Below are 17,142 nucleotides of genomic sequence, written 5' to 3' on the forward strand. Positions count from 1 at the left end.
CACATAGATACGTCGGGGGTCTCGGGCACATAGATACGTGCACGCGGGGGTTCCGGGGGTCTCCGGCACATAGATACGTGCACGCGGGGGTCGCGGGCACATAGATACGTCGGGGGTCCCGGGCACATAAATACGTGCACGAGGGGGTCTCTGGCACGCGGGGGTCTCGGGCATATAGATACCTGCACGCGGGAGTCTCGGGCACATGGATACGTGCACACGGGGGTCTCGGGCACATGGATACGTGCACGCGGGGGTCTCGGGCACATGGATACGTGCACGCTGGGGTCTCCGGCACGCGGGGGTCTCGGGCACATAGATACCTGCACGCGGGGGTCTCCGGCACGCGGGGGTCTCCGGCACATAGATACGTGCACGCGGGGGTCTCGGGCACATGGATACGTGCACGCGGGGGTCTCGGGCACATAGATACCTGCACGCGGGGGTCTCGGGCACATAGATACGTGCACGCGGGGGTCTCTGGCACATAGATACCTGCACGCGGGGGTCTCGGGCACATAGATACGTGCACGCGGGGGTCTCGGGCACATAGATACGTGCACGCGGGGGTCTCGGGCACATAGATACGTGCACGCGGGGGTCTCGGGCACATAGATACGTGTACGTGGGGGTCTCGGGCACATAGATACGTCGGGGGTCTCGGGCACATAGATACGTCGGGAGTCTCGGGCACATAGATACGTGCATGCGGGGGTCTCGGGCACATAGATACGTGTACGTGGGGGTCTCGGGCACATAGATACGTGTACGTGGGGGTCTCGGGCACATAGATACGTCGGGGGTCTCGGGCACATAGATACGTGCACGCGGGGGTCTCGGGGGTCTCGGGCACATAGATACTTCGGGAGATACGTCGGGGGTCTCGGGCACATAGATACGTCGGGGGTCTCGGGCACATAGATACGTGCACGCGGGGGTCTCGGGCATGCGGGGGTCGCGGGCACATAGATACGTCGGGGGTCCCGGGCACATAAATACGTGCACGAGGGGGTCTCTGGCACGCGGGGGTCTCGGGCACATAGATACGTGCACGCGGGGGTCTCGGGCATATAGATACGTGCACGCGGGGGTCTCTGGCACATAGATACCTGCACGCGGGGGTCTCGGGCACATAGATACGTGCACGCGGGGGTCTCGGGCACATAGATACGTGCACGCGGGGGTCTCGGGCACATAGATACGTGCACGCGGGGGTCCCGGGCACATAGATACGTGCACGCGGGGGTCTCGGGGGTCTCGGGCACATAGATACTTCGGGAGATACGTCGGGGGTCCCGGGCACATAGATACGTCGGGAGTCTCGGGCACATAGATACGTGCATGCGGGGGTCTCGGGCACATAGATACGTGCACGCGGGGGTCTCGGGGGTCTCGGGCACATAGATACTTTGGGAGATACGTCGGGGGTCTCGGGCACATAGATACGTCGGGGGTCTCGGGCACATAGATACGTGCACGCGGGGGTCTCGGGCACATAGATATGAGCATGCGGGGGTCTCGGGCACATAGATACGTGTACGTGGGGGTCTCGGGCACATAGATACGTCGGGGGTCTTGGGCACATAGATACGTGCACGCGGGGGTCTCGGGCACATAGATACGTCGGGGGTCTCGGGCACATAGATACGTCGGGGGTCTCGGGCACATAGATATGAGCACGAGGGGGTCTCGGGCACATAGATACGTGCACGCGGGGGTCTCGGGCACATAGATACGTGCACGCGGGGGTCTCGGGCACATAGATATGAGCACGCGGGGGTCTCGGGCACGCGGGGGTCTCGGGCACATGGATACGTGCATGCGGGGGTCTCCGGCACATGGATACGTGCATGCGGGGGTCTCCGGCACGCGGGGGTCTCGGGCACATAGATACCTGCACGCGGGGGTCTCCGGCACGCGGGGGTCTAGGGCACATAGATACGTGCACGCGGGGGTTTCGGGCACATGGATACGTGCACGCGGGGGTCTCGGGCACATAGATACGTGCACGCGGGGGTCTCGGACATAGATACCTGCACGCGGGGGTCTCGGGCACATAGATACGTGCACGCGGGGGTCTCGGGCACATAGATACGTGTACGCGGGGGTCTCGGGCACATAGATACGTGCATGCGGGGGTCTCGGGCACATAGATACCTGCACGCGGGGGTCTCGGGCACATAGATACCTGCACGCGGGGGTCTCGGGCACATAGATACGTGCACGCGGGGGTCTCGGGGGTCTCGGGCACATAGATACTTCGGGAGATACGTCGGGGGTCCCGGGCACATAGATACGTCGGGGGTCTCGGGCACATAGATACGTGCAAGCGGGGGTCTCGGGCACATAGATATGAGCACGCGGGGGTCTCGGGCACATAGATATGAGCATGCGGGGGTCTCGGGCACATAGATACGTCGGGGGTCTCGGGCACATAGATACGTCGGGGGTCTCGGGCACATAGATATGAGCACGAGGGGGTCTCGGGCACATAGATACGTGCACGCGGGGGTCTCGGGCACATAGATACGTGTACGCGGGGGTCTCGGGCACATAAATACGTGCACGCGGGGGTCTCGGGCACATAGATACGTGCAAGCGGGGGTCTCGGGCACATAGATACCTGCACGCGGGGCTCTCGGGCACATAGATACGTGCACGCGGGGGTCTCGGGGGTCTCGGGCACATAGATACTTCGGGAGATACGTCGGGGGTCCCGGGCACATAGATACGTCGGGGGTCTCGGGCACATAGATACGTGCACGTGGGGGTCTCGGGCACATAGATACGTGCAAGCGGGGGTCTCGGGCACATAGATATGTGCACGCGGGGGTCTCGGGGGTCTCGGGCACATAGATACGTGCACGCGGGGGTCTCGGGGGTCTCGGGCACATAGATACTTCGGGAGATACGTCGGGGGTCTCGGGCACATAGATACGTCGGGGGTCTCGGGCACATAGATACGTGCACGCGGGGGTCTCGGGGGTCTCGGGCACATAGATACGTGCACGCGGGGGTCTCGGGGGTCTCGGGCACATAGATACTTCGGGAGATACGTCGGGGGTCTCGGGCACATAGATACGTCGGGGGTCTCGGGCACATAGATACGTGCACGCGGGGGTCTCGGGCACATAGATACGTGTACGTGGGGGTCTCGGGCACATAGATACGTCGGGGGTCTCGGGCACATAGATATGAGCATGCGGGGGTCTCGGGCACATAGATACGTGTACGTGGGGGTCTCGGGCACATAGATACGTCGGGGGTCTCGGGCACATAGATACGTGCACGCGGGGGTCTCGGGCACATAGATACGTCCGGGGTCTCGGGCACATAGATACGTCGGGGGTCTCGGGCACATAGATACGTAGGGGGGCTCGGGCACATAGATACGTGCACGCGGGGGTCTCGGGCACGCGGGGGTCGCGGGCACATAGATACGTCGGGGGTCTCGGGCACATAGATACGTAGGGGGGCTCGGGCACATAGATACGTGCACGCGGGGGTCTCGGGCACGCGGGGGTCGCGGGCACATAGATACGTCGGGGGTCCCGGGCACATAGATACGTCGGGGGTCTCGGGCATATAGATACGTGCACGCGGGGGTCTCGGGCATATAGATACGTGCACGCGGGGGTCTCGGGCATATAGATACGTCGGGGGTCTCGGGCACATAGATACGTCGGGGGTCTCGGGCACATAGATATGAGCACGAGGGGGTCTCGGGCACATAGATACGTGCACGCGGGGGTCTCGGGCACATAGATACGTGCACGCGGGGGTCTCGGGCACATAGATACGTGCACGCGGGGGTCTCGGGGGTCTCGGGCACATAGATACGTGCACGAGGGGGTCTCGGGCATATAGATACGTGCACGCGGGGGTCTCGGGCACATAGATACGTGCACGCGGGGGTCTCGGGCATATAGATACGTGCACGCGGGGGTCTCGGGCACATAGATACGTCGGGGGTCTCGGGCACATAGATACGTCGGGGGTCTCGGGCACATAGATATGAGCACGAGGGGGTCTCGGGCACATAGATACGTGCACGCGGGGGTCTCGGGCACATAGATACGTGCACGCGGGGGTCTCGGGCACATAGATACGTGCACGCGGGGGTCTCGGGGGTCTCGGGCACATAGATACGTGCACGCGGGGGTCTCGGGGGTCTCGGGCACATAGATACGTGCACGCGGGGGTCTCGGGCACATAGATATGAGCACGCGGGGGTCTCGGGCACATGGATACGTGCACGCGGGGGTCTCGGGCACATGGATACGTGCACGCTGGGGTCTCCGGCACGCGGGGGTCTCGGGCACATAGATACCTGCACGCGGGGGTCTCCGGCACGCGGGGGTCTCCGGCACATAGATACGTGCACGCGGGGGTCTCGGGCACATGGATACGTGCACGCGGGGGTCTCGGGCACATAGATACCTGCACGCGGGGGTCTCGGGCACATAGATACGTGCACGCGGGGGTCTCTGGCACATAGATACCTGCACGCGGGGGTCTCGGGCACATAGATACGTGCACGCGGGGGTCTCGGGCACATAGATACGTGCACGCGGGGGTCTCGGGCACATAGATACGTGCACGCGGGGGTCTCGGGCACATAGATACGTGTACGTGGGGGTCTCGGGCACATAGATACGTCGGGGGTCTCGGGCACATAGATACGTCGGGAGTCTCGGGCACATAGATACGTGCATGCGGGGGTCTCGGGCACATAGATACGTGTACGTGGGGGTCTCGGGCACATAGATACGTGTACGTGGGGGTCTCGGGCACATAGATACGTCGGGGGTCTCGGGCACATAGATACGTGCACGCGGGGGTCTCGGGGGTCTCGGGCACATAGATACTTCGGGAGATACGTCGGGGGTCTCGGGCACATAGATACGTCGGGGGTCTCGGGCACATAGATACGTGCACGCGGGGGTCTCGGGCATGCGGGGGTCGCGGGCACATAGATACGTCGGGGGTCCCGGGCACATAAATACGTGCACGAGGGGGTCTCTGGCACGCGGGGGTCTCGGGCACATAGATACGTGCACGCGGGGGTCTCGGGCATATAGATACGTGCACGCGGGGGTCTCTGGCACATAGATACCTGCACGCGGGGGTCTCGGGCACATAGATACGTGCACGCGGGGGTCTCGGGCACATAGATACGTGCACGCGGGGGTCTCGGGCACATAGATACGTGCACGCGGGGGTCCCGGGCACATAGATACGTGCACGCGGGGGTCTCGGGGGTCTCGGGCACATAGATACTTCGGGAGATACGTCGGGGGTCCCGGGCACATAGATACGTCGGGAGTCTCGGGCACATAGATACGTGCATGCGGGGGTCTCGGGCACATAGATACGTGCACGCGGGGGTCTCGGGGGTCTCGGGCACATAGATACTTTGGGAGATACGTCGGGGGTCTCGGGCACATAGATACGTCGGGGGTCTCGGGCACATAGATACGTGCACGCGGGGGTCTCGGGCACATAGATACGTGCACGCGGGGGTCTCGGGCACATAGATACGTGCACGCGGGGGTCTCGGGCACATAGATACGTGTACGTGGGGGTCTCGGGCACATAGATACGTCGGGGGTCTCGGGCACATAGATACGTCGGGAGTCTCGGGCACATAGATACGTGCATGCGGGGGTCTCGGGCACATAGATACGTGTACGTGGGGGTCTCGGGCACATAGATACGTGTACGTGGGGGTCTCGGGCACATAGATACGTCGGGGGTCTCGGGCACATAGATACGTGCACGCGGGGGTCTCGGGGGTCTCGGGCACATAGATACTTCGGGAGATACGTCGGGGGTCTCGGGCACATAGATACGTCGGGGGTCTCGGGCACATAGATACGTGCACGCGGGGGTCTCGGGCATGCGGGGGTCGCGGGCACATAGATACGTCGGGGGTCCCGGGCACATAAATACGTGCACGAGGGGGTCTCTGGCACGCGGGGGTCTCGGGCACATAGATACGTGCACGCGGGGGTCTCGGGCATATAGATACGTGCACGCGGGGGTCTCTGGCACATAGATACCTGCACGCGGGGGTCTCGGGCACATAGATACGTGCACGCGGGGGTCTCGGGCACATAGATACGTGCACGCGGGGGTCTCGGGCACATAGATACGTGCACGCGGGGGTCCCGGGCACATAGATACGTGCACGCGGGGGTCTCGGGGGTCTCGGGCACATAGATACTTCGGGAGATACGTCGGGGGTCCCGGGCACATAGATACGTCGGGAGTCTCGGGCACATAGATACGTGCATGCGGGGGTCTCGGGCACATAGATACGTGCACGCGGGGGTCTCGGGGGTCTCGGGCACATAGATACTTTGGGAGATACGTCGGGGGTCTCGGGCACATAGATACGTCGGGGGTCTCGGGCACATAGATACGTGCACGCGGGGGTCTCGGGCACATAGATATGAGCATGCGGGGGTCTCGGGCACATAGATACGTGTACGTGGGGGTCTCGGGCACATAGATACGTCGGGGGTCTTGGGCACATAGATACGTGCACGCGGGGGTCTCGGGCACATAGATACGTCGGGGGTCTCGGGCACATAGATACGTCGGGGGTCTCGGGCACATAGATATGAGCACGAGGGGGTCTCGGGCACATAGATACGTGCACGCGGGGGTCTCGGGCACATAGATACGTGCACGCGGGGGTCTCGGGCACATAGATATGAGCACGCGGGGGTCTCGGGCACGCGGGGGTCTCGGGCACATGGATACGTGCATGCGGGGGTCTCCGGCACATGGATACGTGCATGCGGGGGTCTCCGGCACGCGGGGGTCTCGGGCACATAGATACCTGCACGCGGGGGTCTCCGGCACGCGGGGGTCTAGGGCACATAGATACGTGCACGCGGGGGTTTCGGGCACATGGATACGTGCACGCGGGGGTCTCGGGCACATAGATACGTGCACGCGGGGGTCTCGGACATAGATACCTGCACGCGGGGGTCTCGGGCACATAGATACGTGCACGCGGGGGTCTCGGGCACATAGATACGTGTACGCGGGGGTCTCGGGCACATAGATACGTGCATGCGGGGGTCTCGGGCACATAGATACCTGCACGCGGGGGTCTCGGGCACATAGATACCTGCACGCGGGGGTCTCGGGCACATAGATACGTGCACGCGGGGGTCTCGGGGGTCTCGGGCACATAGATACTTCGGGGGATACGTCGGGGGTCCCGGGCACATAGATACGTCGGGGGTCTCGGGCACATAGATACGTGCAAGCGGGGGTCTCGGGCACATAGATATGAGCACGCGGGGGTCTCGGGCACATAGATATGAGCATGCGGGGGTCTCGGGCACATAGATACGTCGGGGGTCTCGGGCACATAGATACGTCGGGGGTCTCGGGCACATAGATATGAGCACGAGGGGGTCTCGGGCACATAGATACGTGCACGCGGGGGTCTCGGGCACATAGATACGTGTACGCGGGGGTCTCGGGCACATAAATACGTGCACGCGGGGGTCTCGGGCACATAGATACGTGCAAGCGGGGGTCTCGGGCACATAGATACCTGCACGCGGGGCTCTCGGGCACATAGATACGTGCACGCGGGGGTCTCGGGGGTCTCGGGCACATAGATACTTCGGGAGATACGTCGGGGGTCCCGGGCACATAGATACGTCGGGGGTCTCGGGCACATAGATACGTGCACGTGGGGGTCTCGGGCACATAGATACGTGCAAGCGGGGGTCTCGGGCACATAGATATGTGCACGCGGGGGTCTCGGGGGTCTCGGGCACATAGATACGTGCACGCGGGGGTCTCGGGGGTCTCGGGCACATAGATACTTCGGGAGATACGTCGGGGGTCTCGGGCACATAGATACGTCGGGGGTCTCGGGCACATAGATACGTGCACGCGGGGGTCTCGGGGGTCTCGGGCACATAGATACGTGCACGCGGGGGTCTCGGGGGTCTCGGGCACATAGATACTTCGGGAGATACGTCGGGGGTCTCGGGCACATAGATACGTCGGGGGTCTCGGGCACATAGATACGTGCACGCGGGGGTCTCGGGCACATAGATACGTGTACGTGGGGGTCTCGGGCACATAGATACGTCGGGGGTCTCGGGCACATAGATATGAGCATGCGGGGGTCTCGGGCACATAGATACGTGTACGTGGGGGTCTCGGGCACATAGATACGTCGGGGGTCTCGGGCACATAGATACGTGCACGCGGGGGTCTCGGGCACATAGATACGTCGGGGGTCTCGGGCACATAGATACGTCGGGGGTCTCGGGCACATAGATACGTAGGGGGGCTCGGGCACATAGATACGTGCACGCGGGGGTCTCGGGCACGCGGGGGTCGCGGGCACATAGATACGTCGGGGGTCTCGGGCACATAGATACGTAGGGGGGCTCGGGCACATAGATACGTGCACGCGGGGGTCTCGGGCACGCGGGGGTCGCGGGCACATAGATACGTCGGGGGTCCCGGGCACATAGATACGTCGGGGGTCTCGGGCATATAGATACGTGCACGCGGGGGTCTCGGGCATATAGATACGTGCACGCGGGGGTCTCGGGCATATAGATACGTCGGGGGTCTCGGGCACATAGATACGTCGGGGGTCTCGGGCACATAGATATGAGCACGAGGGGGTCTCGGGCACATAGATACGTGCACGCGGGGGTCTCGGGCACATAGATACGTGCACGCGGGGGTCTCGGGCACATAGATACGTGCACGCGGGGGTCTCGGGGGTCTCGGGCACATAGATACGTGCACGAGGGGGTCTCGGGCATATAGATACGTGCACGCGGGGGTCTCGGGCACATAGATACGTGCACGCGGGGGTCTCGGGCATATAGATACGTGCACGCGGGGGTCTCGGGCACATAGATACGTCGGGGGTCTCGGGCACATAGATACGTCGGGGGTCTCGGGCACATAGATATGAGCACGAGGGGGTCTCGGGCACATAGATACGTGCACGCGGGGGTCTCGGGCACATAGATACGTGCACGCGGGGGTCTCGGGCACATAGATACGTGCACGCGGGGGTCTCGGGGGTCTCGGGCACATAGATACGTGCACGCGGGGGTCTCGGGGGTCTCGGGCACATAGATACGTGCACGCGGGGGTCTCGGGCACATAGATATGAGCACGCGGGGGTCTCGGGCACGCGGGGGTCTCGGGCACATGGATACGTGCATGCGGGGGTCTCGGGCACATGGATACGTGCATGCGGGGGTCTCGGGCACATAGATACCTGCATGTGGGGGTCTCCGGCACGCGGGGGTCTAGGGCACATAGATACGTGCACGCGGGGGTTTCGGGCACATAGATACGTGTACGCGGGGGTCTCGGGCACATAGATACGTGCACGCGGGGGTCTCGGGCACATAGATATGAGCACGCGGGGGTCTCGGGCACATAGATACGTGTACGCGGGGGTCTCGGGCACATAGATACGTGCACGCGGGGGTCTCGGGCACATAGATATGAGCACGCGGGGGTCTCGGGCACATAGATACGTCGGGGGTCTCGGGCACATAGATACGTCGGGGGTCTCGGGCACATAGATATGAGCACGAGGGGGTCTCGGGCACATAGATACGTGTACGCGGGGGTCTCGGGCACATAAATACGTGCACGCGGGGGTCTCGGGCACATAGATACGTGCACGCGGGGGTCTCGGGCACATAGATATGAGCACGCGGGGGTCTCGGGCACGCGGGGGTCTCGGGCACATGGATACGTGCATGCGGGGGTCTCGGGCACATGGATACGTGCATGCGGGGGTCTCCGGCACGCGGGGGTCTCGGGCACATAGATACCTGCACGCGGGGGTCTCCGGCACGCGGGGGTCTAGGGCACATAGATACGTGCACGCGGGGGTCTCGGGCACATAGATACGTGCACGCGGGGGTCTCGGGCACATAGATATGAGCACGCGGGGGTCTCGGGCACATAGATATGAGCATGCGGGGGTCTCGGGCACATAGATACGTCGGGGGTCTCGGGCACATAGATACGTCGGGGGTCTCGGGCACATAGATATGAGCACGAGGGGGTCTCGGGCACATAGATACGTGCACGCGGGGGTCTCGGGGGTCTCGGGCACATAGATACTTCGGGATATACGTCGGGGGTCCCGGGCACATAGATACGTCGGGGGTCTCGGGCACATAGATACTTCGGGAGATACGTCGGGGGTCTCGGGCACATAGATACGTCGGGGGTCTCGGGCACATAGATATGAGCATGCGGGGGTCTCGGGCACATAGATACGTGTACGTGGGTGTCTCGGGCACATAGATACGTCGGGGGTCTCGGGCACATAGATACGTGCACGCGGGGGTCTCGGGCACATAGATACGTCGGGGGTCCTGGGCACATAGATACGTAGGGGGGCTCGGGCACATAGATACGTGCACGCGGGGGTTCCGGGGGTCTCCGGCACATAGATACGTGCACGCGGGGGTCTCGGGCACGCGGGGGGCGCGGGCACATAGATACGTGCACGCGGGGGTCTCGGGGGTCTCGGGCACATAGATACTTCGGGAGATACGTCGGGGGTCTCGGGCACAGAAATACGTGCACGAGGGGGTCTCTGGCACGCGGGGGTCTCGGGCACATAGATACGTGCACGTGGGGGTCTCGGGGGTCTCGGGGCTCTCGGGCACATAGATATGAGCAGCACTTTGAAAAGTTTTGTTTATAAAGTGCTACACAAATAAAGTAGGATTGGATTTGGTCTCATTTTTACTTTGAATCATTTGAAAAGATCTTAACCTAAAAAGAGTCAAACTGAAGCAGAAAGCCTGCTCTGATCTGCTCCTCTCCTTCATTGACACGTTTCCGCTGATGGCAGATCGTAGAGCACATGTGCAGTATTTACTGTAGTGTCAGCTTCTCTTTCTGGGTTGTTTGCATGTAATTAAAGTGAGCTAAACGTTGCTCTTCTGATGTGAGCTCCTCTCACTCAGGTTCCAGCTGTTTCTTTGAGTTTAGGACACTTGTATTTCTTATTCATACTTTGTTTTGATCTATTTTCACATAATATATACACCACAGATGTTTGTAAAGCGTGATGGAATTATAACCCTTAAAACTGTTCATACCAGGTGGATTTATGGATGTAGCTGTGGGAGATTCCCAGTGTTTAGGGAGTGGCTCCACATTTAGGACTGATCTTAAACAGTTGTTGAGAGTGTTGTACCTGGGACCACTCGGACACCTCCCACTGAGGCCCGCAGCTCTGGCCGGAGCACACTTTCCGATTGGCCGGTTTGTGCAGGTCATGTGATAGACAGAGGGAGTCGTACACAGACGAGTCCAGGCCCGGAGACAGCATCTTCCAGCAGCGCACCGTCCTGTACTGGAAGCCCTCGCCACAGGTCCGGGAGCACTCGCTCCAGCCGCTGGTCTCCCACCTGCAGAGGGCGCCACACTCTTTAACGGCTCATTTACCTTTACTACACATTCAAACTAAATAACCACTCTTGTCCCAGTCTACAGCAGGTCAAAGGACCAATGAGGGGGGAGCGGAGGCGGAGAGACGTCCAGGTTTAGTCTCACAATGACTGCCTTGGATAGAATACACTACATTGCTCTGTTTTTGTGTTGCATCTTGTGAATGCACAGGTCCATATTCACCTGCCGACAGTGAGACGTAGATCTGAGTGTGGTCTGCATCATTGTGATAGGACACATAACGGCAGGATTAGTTTAGCAGTTCAGATTTCATTCTTCTCTCAGATGTTAATGTGCCTGGAAGTGTTTAAAATGTCAACTTTGAACAGAATCATAACATCAACGTATAAACTGCAATTCAAACCTTAATCCCAAAGTTTGTCAAAGATATTGCACTTATTGTTCCCAAACGGTTGAAATAGGCCCAGGCCAGTGTGTGAGTACCTGACGGGGCACTCCTTCCCAGTGCAGAACTGGTGTGTGAGTACCTGGCGGGGTGCAGAACTGGTGTGTGAGTACCTGGTGGGGTGCAGAACTGGTGTGTGAGTACCTGGCGGGGCACTCCTTCCCGGTGCAGAACTCGTGCGTGGGCTCTGGTCGTGTCAGAGAGTCACAGTAACTGTCGTCCACTTCGGTGCCGTCGTAGCGCACACACAGGGCATAACTGGTGCTGATCCCTGAACCACACACACATCCAGGACTTTATTGGGACGTCTCATGTGTGGGGACAGTTGGGTGTAAGGTCGTGCGTTAGGGGTCACTCAGGGTTAATCCTACCTGTAGTGCACGTTGAACTGCAGGGGGCGTAAGCCGACACCTTCCAGCGATACATGTCAGATATACTCGGGATGTCCTGGTCCAACCCCACATCGAAGTCATTACTGAGAGAACACAAAACGAGCAGGATCACAGGGACATGTGTCCAATGAGTCAAAACAACAAGGGTTTGAAATATAAATCGGCAAAAATATAGAGACACTATCAGAGACCACGTGTCACACAGGTCACATGTGTGATATGTCACACATGTGACCTGTGTGACACGTGTCACACAGGTCACACATGTGACCTGTGTGACACGTGTGACCTGCAGTGTGTGCTGTACCTCTCTGTGTTGGGGGCCTGGGCCAGCTGCTGGAGCCTCAGCAGGACACTGTCCCCTGCTGCTTGTGGCTCAGAGTGAATGTTCCCTGAGGAAGGGTCTGAGTGGCTCTGGTTCAGCTGTAGTTGCTCCAGTAACAGGAGCGTGGCGTCCTCTGGGAGGGCCAAGTGCACGCTCTTACTGCCTAACAACAAGCTCATATTTAACACACAAAATACTCCTGCAACAATCATGACATCACTGAGGCCTAAAGTACTTCTCACCTGGGAATGAGAGCAGGAGGGCCGCGTCGTCCTCAGGGGACGGGTCGTCCACTGAGTTAGATGTACTCCCTATTTATCAACACAAAATAACACAATTATATATTATACCTATAATACTATCACTATTAACCATAGGGACCAGGGATGTGCACAAACAGAGCCTGGGGGCCCCTGTCCATCCTCCTCGTGCCTTCAGTGAATGTTACATTGTCCCATAAAGACGTGAAATACTGTACAACCTGGAGAGACTCAAATAAAGAGGATAAGTAAGGATCACAGGGACAGGGGCGGAGCACAGGGACAGGGGCGGAGCACAGGGACAGGGGCGGAGCACAGGGACAGGGGCGGAGCACAGGGACAGGGGCGGAGCACAGGGACAGGGGCGGAGCACAGGGACAGGGGCGGAGCACAGGGAGGCAGGATAAAGTCCATCACAAAGAAATGGAGGACACAAACATCTCCAACGACTGAGGACTGGACTGACATAGGAACAGACATCAGGCAAATTGAGAAAAATTACATTCAGACTTCATTTGTAAAAGGACAAATTTGACCGACTTTGTGCTTAACTTTCTTTGGACGTCTTCTTTTTTCTTTTACAGTTCACTTTGATCTCTTGTGTTCTCTCTGCTCTTCTTCTGTTCCTGCTGTTTTTTTGTTATACGTTTTTAAAATTGGAAAGTGTATCTTAAAAATAGAAAATACAAATAAAGAATCTCCAGGTGGAAGGAGAGGCTGGTGTGTCCCGGTGTGTCCTTGTGTGTCCTGTGGTGTCCTGTGTGTGTCCCGCTGTGTCCTGTATTCACTGAAGTCCTCGTGTACTGCTGTGTCCCGGTGTGTCCCGGTGTGTCCTGTACTCACTGAAGTCCTCGTGTGCTGCTGTGTCCCGGTGTGTCCCGGTGTGTCCCGGTGTGTCCTGTACTCACTGAAGTCCTCGTGTGCTGCTGTGTCCCGGTGTGTCCCGGTGTGTCCCGGTGTGTCCCGGTGTGTCCCGGTGTGTCCTGTACTCACTGAAGTCCTCGTGTGCTGCTGTGTCCCGGTGTGTCCCGGTGTGGCCCGGTGTGTCCCGGTGTGTCCCGTACTCACTGAAGTCCCCGTGTCCCGGTGGTCCTGGCTCCTCCACATCGTTATGGCTTAACACAGGTCTGAACACCAGCATGGCGGCGGGTGGAGGCGGGCTGGGCGTCCTGATCTCCCACATCAGCGACTCCTCCTCTGGCCCCGCCTCTTCCTCTGCCTTATCTTCTGATTGGTCGTCGGAGTCCAGGTCGCTGTGGAACCGGTGACTGTAGTTGGTTGAACTCTGACTTTCCGACAGCTCCTCCCCCAGCTGGTTTAGGGTGTGGTTAGAGTGCGAGTGGGCGGGGCTCGAGGAGAGGGGCACCGTGTACTCGTAGGTGATGTGGGGCAGCTTCCCATTCAAGTTGTAATACTGTGGGGGAAGGGAAATGCTTTAGAGCGTGAGAGGGCGGAGCTCTTTACACCGACTCTGTGGGCGGAGCTCTTTACACCGACTCTGTGGGCGGAGCTCTTTACACCGACTCTGTGGGCGGAGCTCTTTACACCGACTCTGTGGGCGGAGCTCTTTACACCGACTCAGTGGGCGGAGCTCTTTACACCGACTCAGTGGGCGGAGCTCTTTACACCGACTCAGTGGGCGGAGCTCTTTACACCGACTCAGTGGGCGGAGCTCTTTACACCGACTCTGTGGGCGGAGCTCTTTACACCGACTCTGTGGGCGGAGCTCTTTACACCGACTCAGTGGGCGGAGCTCTTTACACCGACTCTGTGGGCGGAGCTCTTTACACCGACTCTGTGATGCACAGATGTTGCTCCTTAAACTTCCCATGTTAATATTAATATAATATAATGTTAGATGCCACCACCTTTAATGCTCCAGTGAAACATGTTCCAGTCATAATCTCAGGTGGAGGGCGGGGCCTAATTCACTATGAGAGTCACTATTGTGATTATGATGATCTCATGAGCCACAAATCTTATGACATAAAGTCTTTCTGAGGCTGAAAAGATGATTTTATTTCATGTGCTTCAGTTATGACAGGTTCTGGGGCATTTCTCTTTGACCTGCCTCTGCCGTACACGTTATGGTTGGATGAAGGGGGCGGAGCCGTTACAGTCACATGACTCCAGAACATTCTAGAACGTGAGAAGAAGCCGTCCCAAACACAGAAGGATAAAGCTCCATTTGATTTATGGATTTGGATATTTGTGCCTCAAATGCACTTTCAGTTCCTTGTTTGCCACACAAAGTCGTGCTTCCTGCTCTGGATGTGAATAACTAGCTTGTTGGCTAACAGCAGGGGGAGATAAAGGACACTTTTTTGTCAGCTAAATATTGCCGTAAGTTGTAGAGACATTTACAATCTGACTTTTGCAGCTTTTTCAAATTTAAGATTTGTTTTACAGGAGCAGATTTCCTTCTGCGCTGTCGATTGGGGTGTGTTACCATGACGTTCAGGCCCTGGAGCGTGGGTCCTTGTGCCATGATGTACTCCAGACCGTCAGAGAACACACTGTTAGGACGTCTGTATTTAAACACGGTTCCAGCCACAGGGAAGTTCTGCGGGTGATCGAACAGGCTGTTCCCGTTGAAGAAGAACCGTCCCGCTTCGTCTGACAGAGCTGCAGAGGAAGAACACGTTACATTCTACAGGACAAGACGAAACATTGTGAAAGATCATGAAGGGAAATGTTTGCGCGTTATAAGAAGGACATTAAATAAAGAATGACTTCTCAAACATGTGCAGTGTATTGACCTTAAGAAGCTGAGGCTCTCACCCAGGATGTTCTCCGTCTTGTGTCTCTCAATGATCTGAATGTCTGTGGCTCCACGTGGAATGTTGGTGACAAATGCATAACCTGCTCAAAAACAGAATTATTTACAACTTCAAGACAATAAAAACATGTTGTTTTGTTTTTCGCACTGATAAACCTGACTGTGTCCTCACTGTGAGCGGGCTCGCCTCTCCACAGACCTGACTCCTCCTGCTCTTTTCCAATCATATTCCTCAGTTTGGCATAAAACAGCTCTATCTCCAGACAGACTGTTCCCAAGTTTCCATCCCATGAACTCATGCAGGTGATGTTACATACTGCTGCTTTAAAGTGAGACTGTTGAGATCAGTTGTTTTGAAGCAGATGCAGAAGAAAGAGCCGTGATATGAACCGTTCTATCATGATAAAGAACCTCCACCCACAGCTGAAGTGCCACACTGACATTGGGGCGGTGCAGAAGGATCTGAGCTCAGAAGGATCTGAGCTCAGAAGGATCTGAGCTCAGAAGGATCTGACCTCAGAAGGATCTGAGCTCAGAAGGATCTGAGCTCAGAAGGATCTGAGCTCAGAAGGATCTGACCTCAGAAGGATCTGAGCTCAGAAGGATCTGAGCTCAGAAGGATCTGACCTCAGAAGGATCTGACCTCAGAAGGATCTGACCTCAGAAGGATCTGAGCTCAGAAGGATCTGACCTCAGAAGGATCTGACCTCAGAAGGATCTGACCTCAGAAGGATCTGACCTCAGAAGGATCTGACCTCAGAAGGATCTGACCTCAGAAGGATCTGACCTGTTGCATGTGTGAGTGTGTGTTACCTAACTGTGTGAGTGCCGTTCTGAAGGATCCAGAGATGCGCTGACAGGACGTCCCGTTGCCTCCACAAAGCCCACATCTGTCCACGGTCCTGGTGCTGTACAGCGCCCCGTCACAGCCCACCGGCTGCAGAGGGACAGGACACACGGCTCAGATGAGGCTGTCACAAACTACATCCAATACAAACTAAATAATGTAGAACACACCCACTTCTGATGCTGATAAGATGACCTTTGTCCCAAAATGGGGAAATTCCACTGTTGCAACACAGAGTAGGAACAGAAGTGGAATAATAAATACTTCCTTATATATATACTTCAATCTGTATAAATATATTAAAGTTGTAACTGTTCACCTAAATATGTGGATGCGTTATGCAATATCTGTGACTAAATGATCTGATGACGAGCTCAAGCTTCATAGCTGTTGATCAAGCAGAGATAACTTCAGCCATTATGTCCTCTAAAAGCTCAGCAGGGTTCAGAGCCCACCACAGCAGGGTTCAGAGCCCACCACAGCAGGGTTCAGAGCCCACCACTGCAGGGTCCAGAGCCCACCACAGCAGGGTTCAGAGCCCACCACAGCAGGGTTCAGAGCCCACCACAGCAGGGTTCAGATCCCACCACAGCAGGGTTCAGAGCCCACCACAGCAGGGTTCAGATCCCACCACAGCAGGGTT

The 17,142-nt window shown here is 58.1% G+C and overlaps 1 protein-coding gene across 1 annotated transcript in view; it reads right to left on the reverse strand.

The window, feature by feature from the left end:
• The window catches only part of LOC140355876 (ADAMTS-like protein 2), a 68,317-nt gene that overhangs the window by 21,055 nt on the left and 30,120 nt on the right, over positions 1 to 17,142 (reverse strand). The window contains exons 8-16 of the mRNA XM_072440516.1: positions 16,466 to 16,589; positions 15,655 to 15,735; positions 15,323 to 15,498; positions 13,942 to 14,287; positions 12,856 to 12,924; positions 12,596 to 12,776; positions 12,268 to 12,371; positions 12,041 to 12,167; positions 11,237 to 11,450 (exon numbers count right to left, since the gene is read on the reverse strand). Coding sequence (XP_072296617.1) covers positions 11,237 to 11,450; positions 12,041 to 12,167; positions 12,268 to 12,371; positions 12,596 to 12,776; positions 12,856 to 12,924; positions 13,942 to 14,287; positions 15,323 to 15,498; positions 15,655 to 15,735; positions 16,466 to 16,589 — 1,422 coding nt within the window. The remainder of the gene's footprint in view (positions 1 to 11,236; positions 11,451 to 12,040; positions 12,168 to 12,267; positions 12,372 to 12,595; positions 12,777 to 12,855; positions 12,925 to 13,941; positions 14,288 to 15,322; positions 15,499 to 15,654; positions 15,736 to 16,465; positions 16,590 to 17,142) is intronic.

The sequence above is a fragment of the Eucyclogobius newberryi genome, unplaced genomic scaffold (genome assembly GCF_026437365.1).
Source record: "Eucyclogobius newberryi isolate DKJ021-1_F unplaced genomic scaffold, fEucNew1.0.hap1 SCAF_12, whole genome shotgun sequence".
Lineage (NCBI taxonomy): Eukaryota > Metazoa > Chordata > Actinopteri > Gobiiformes > Gobiidae > Eucyclogobius > Eucyclogobius newberryi.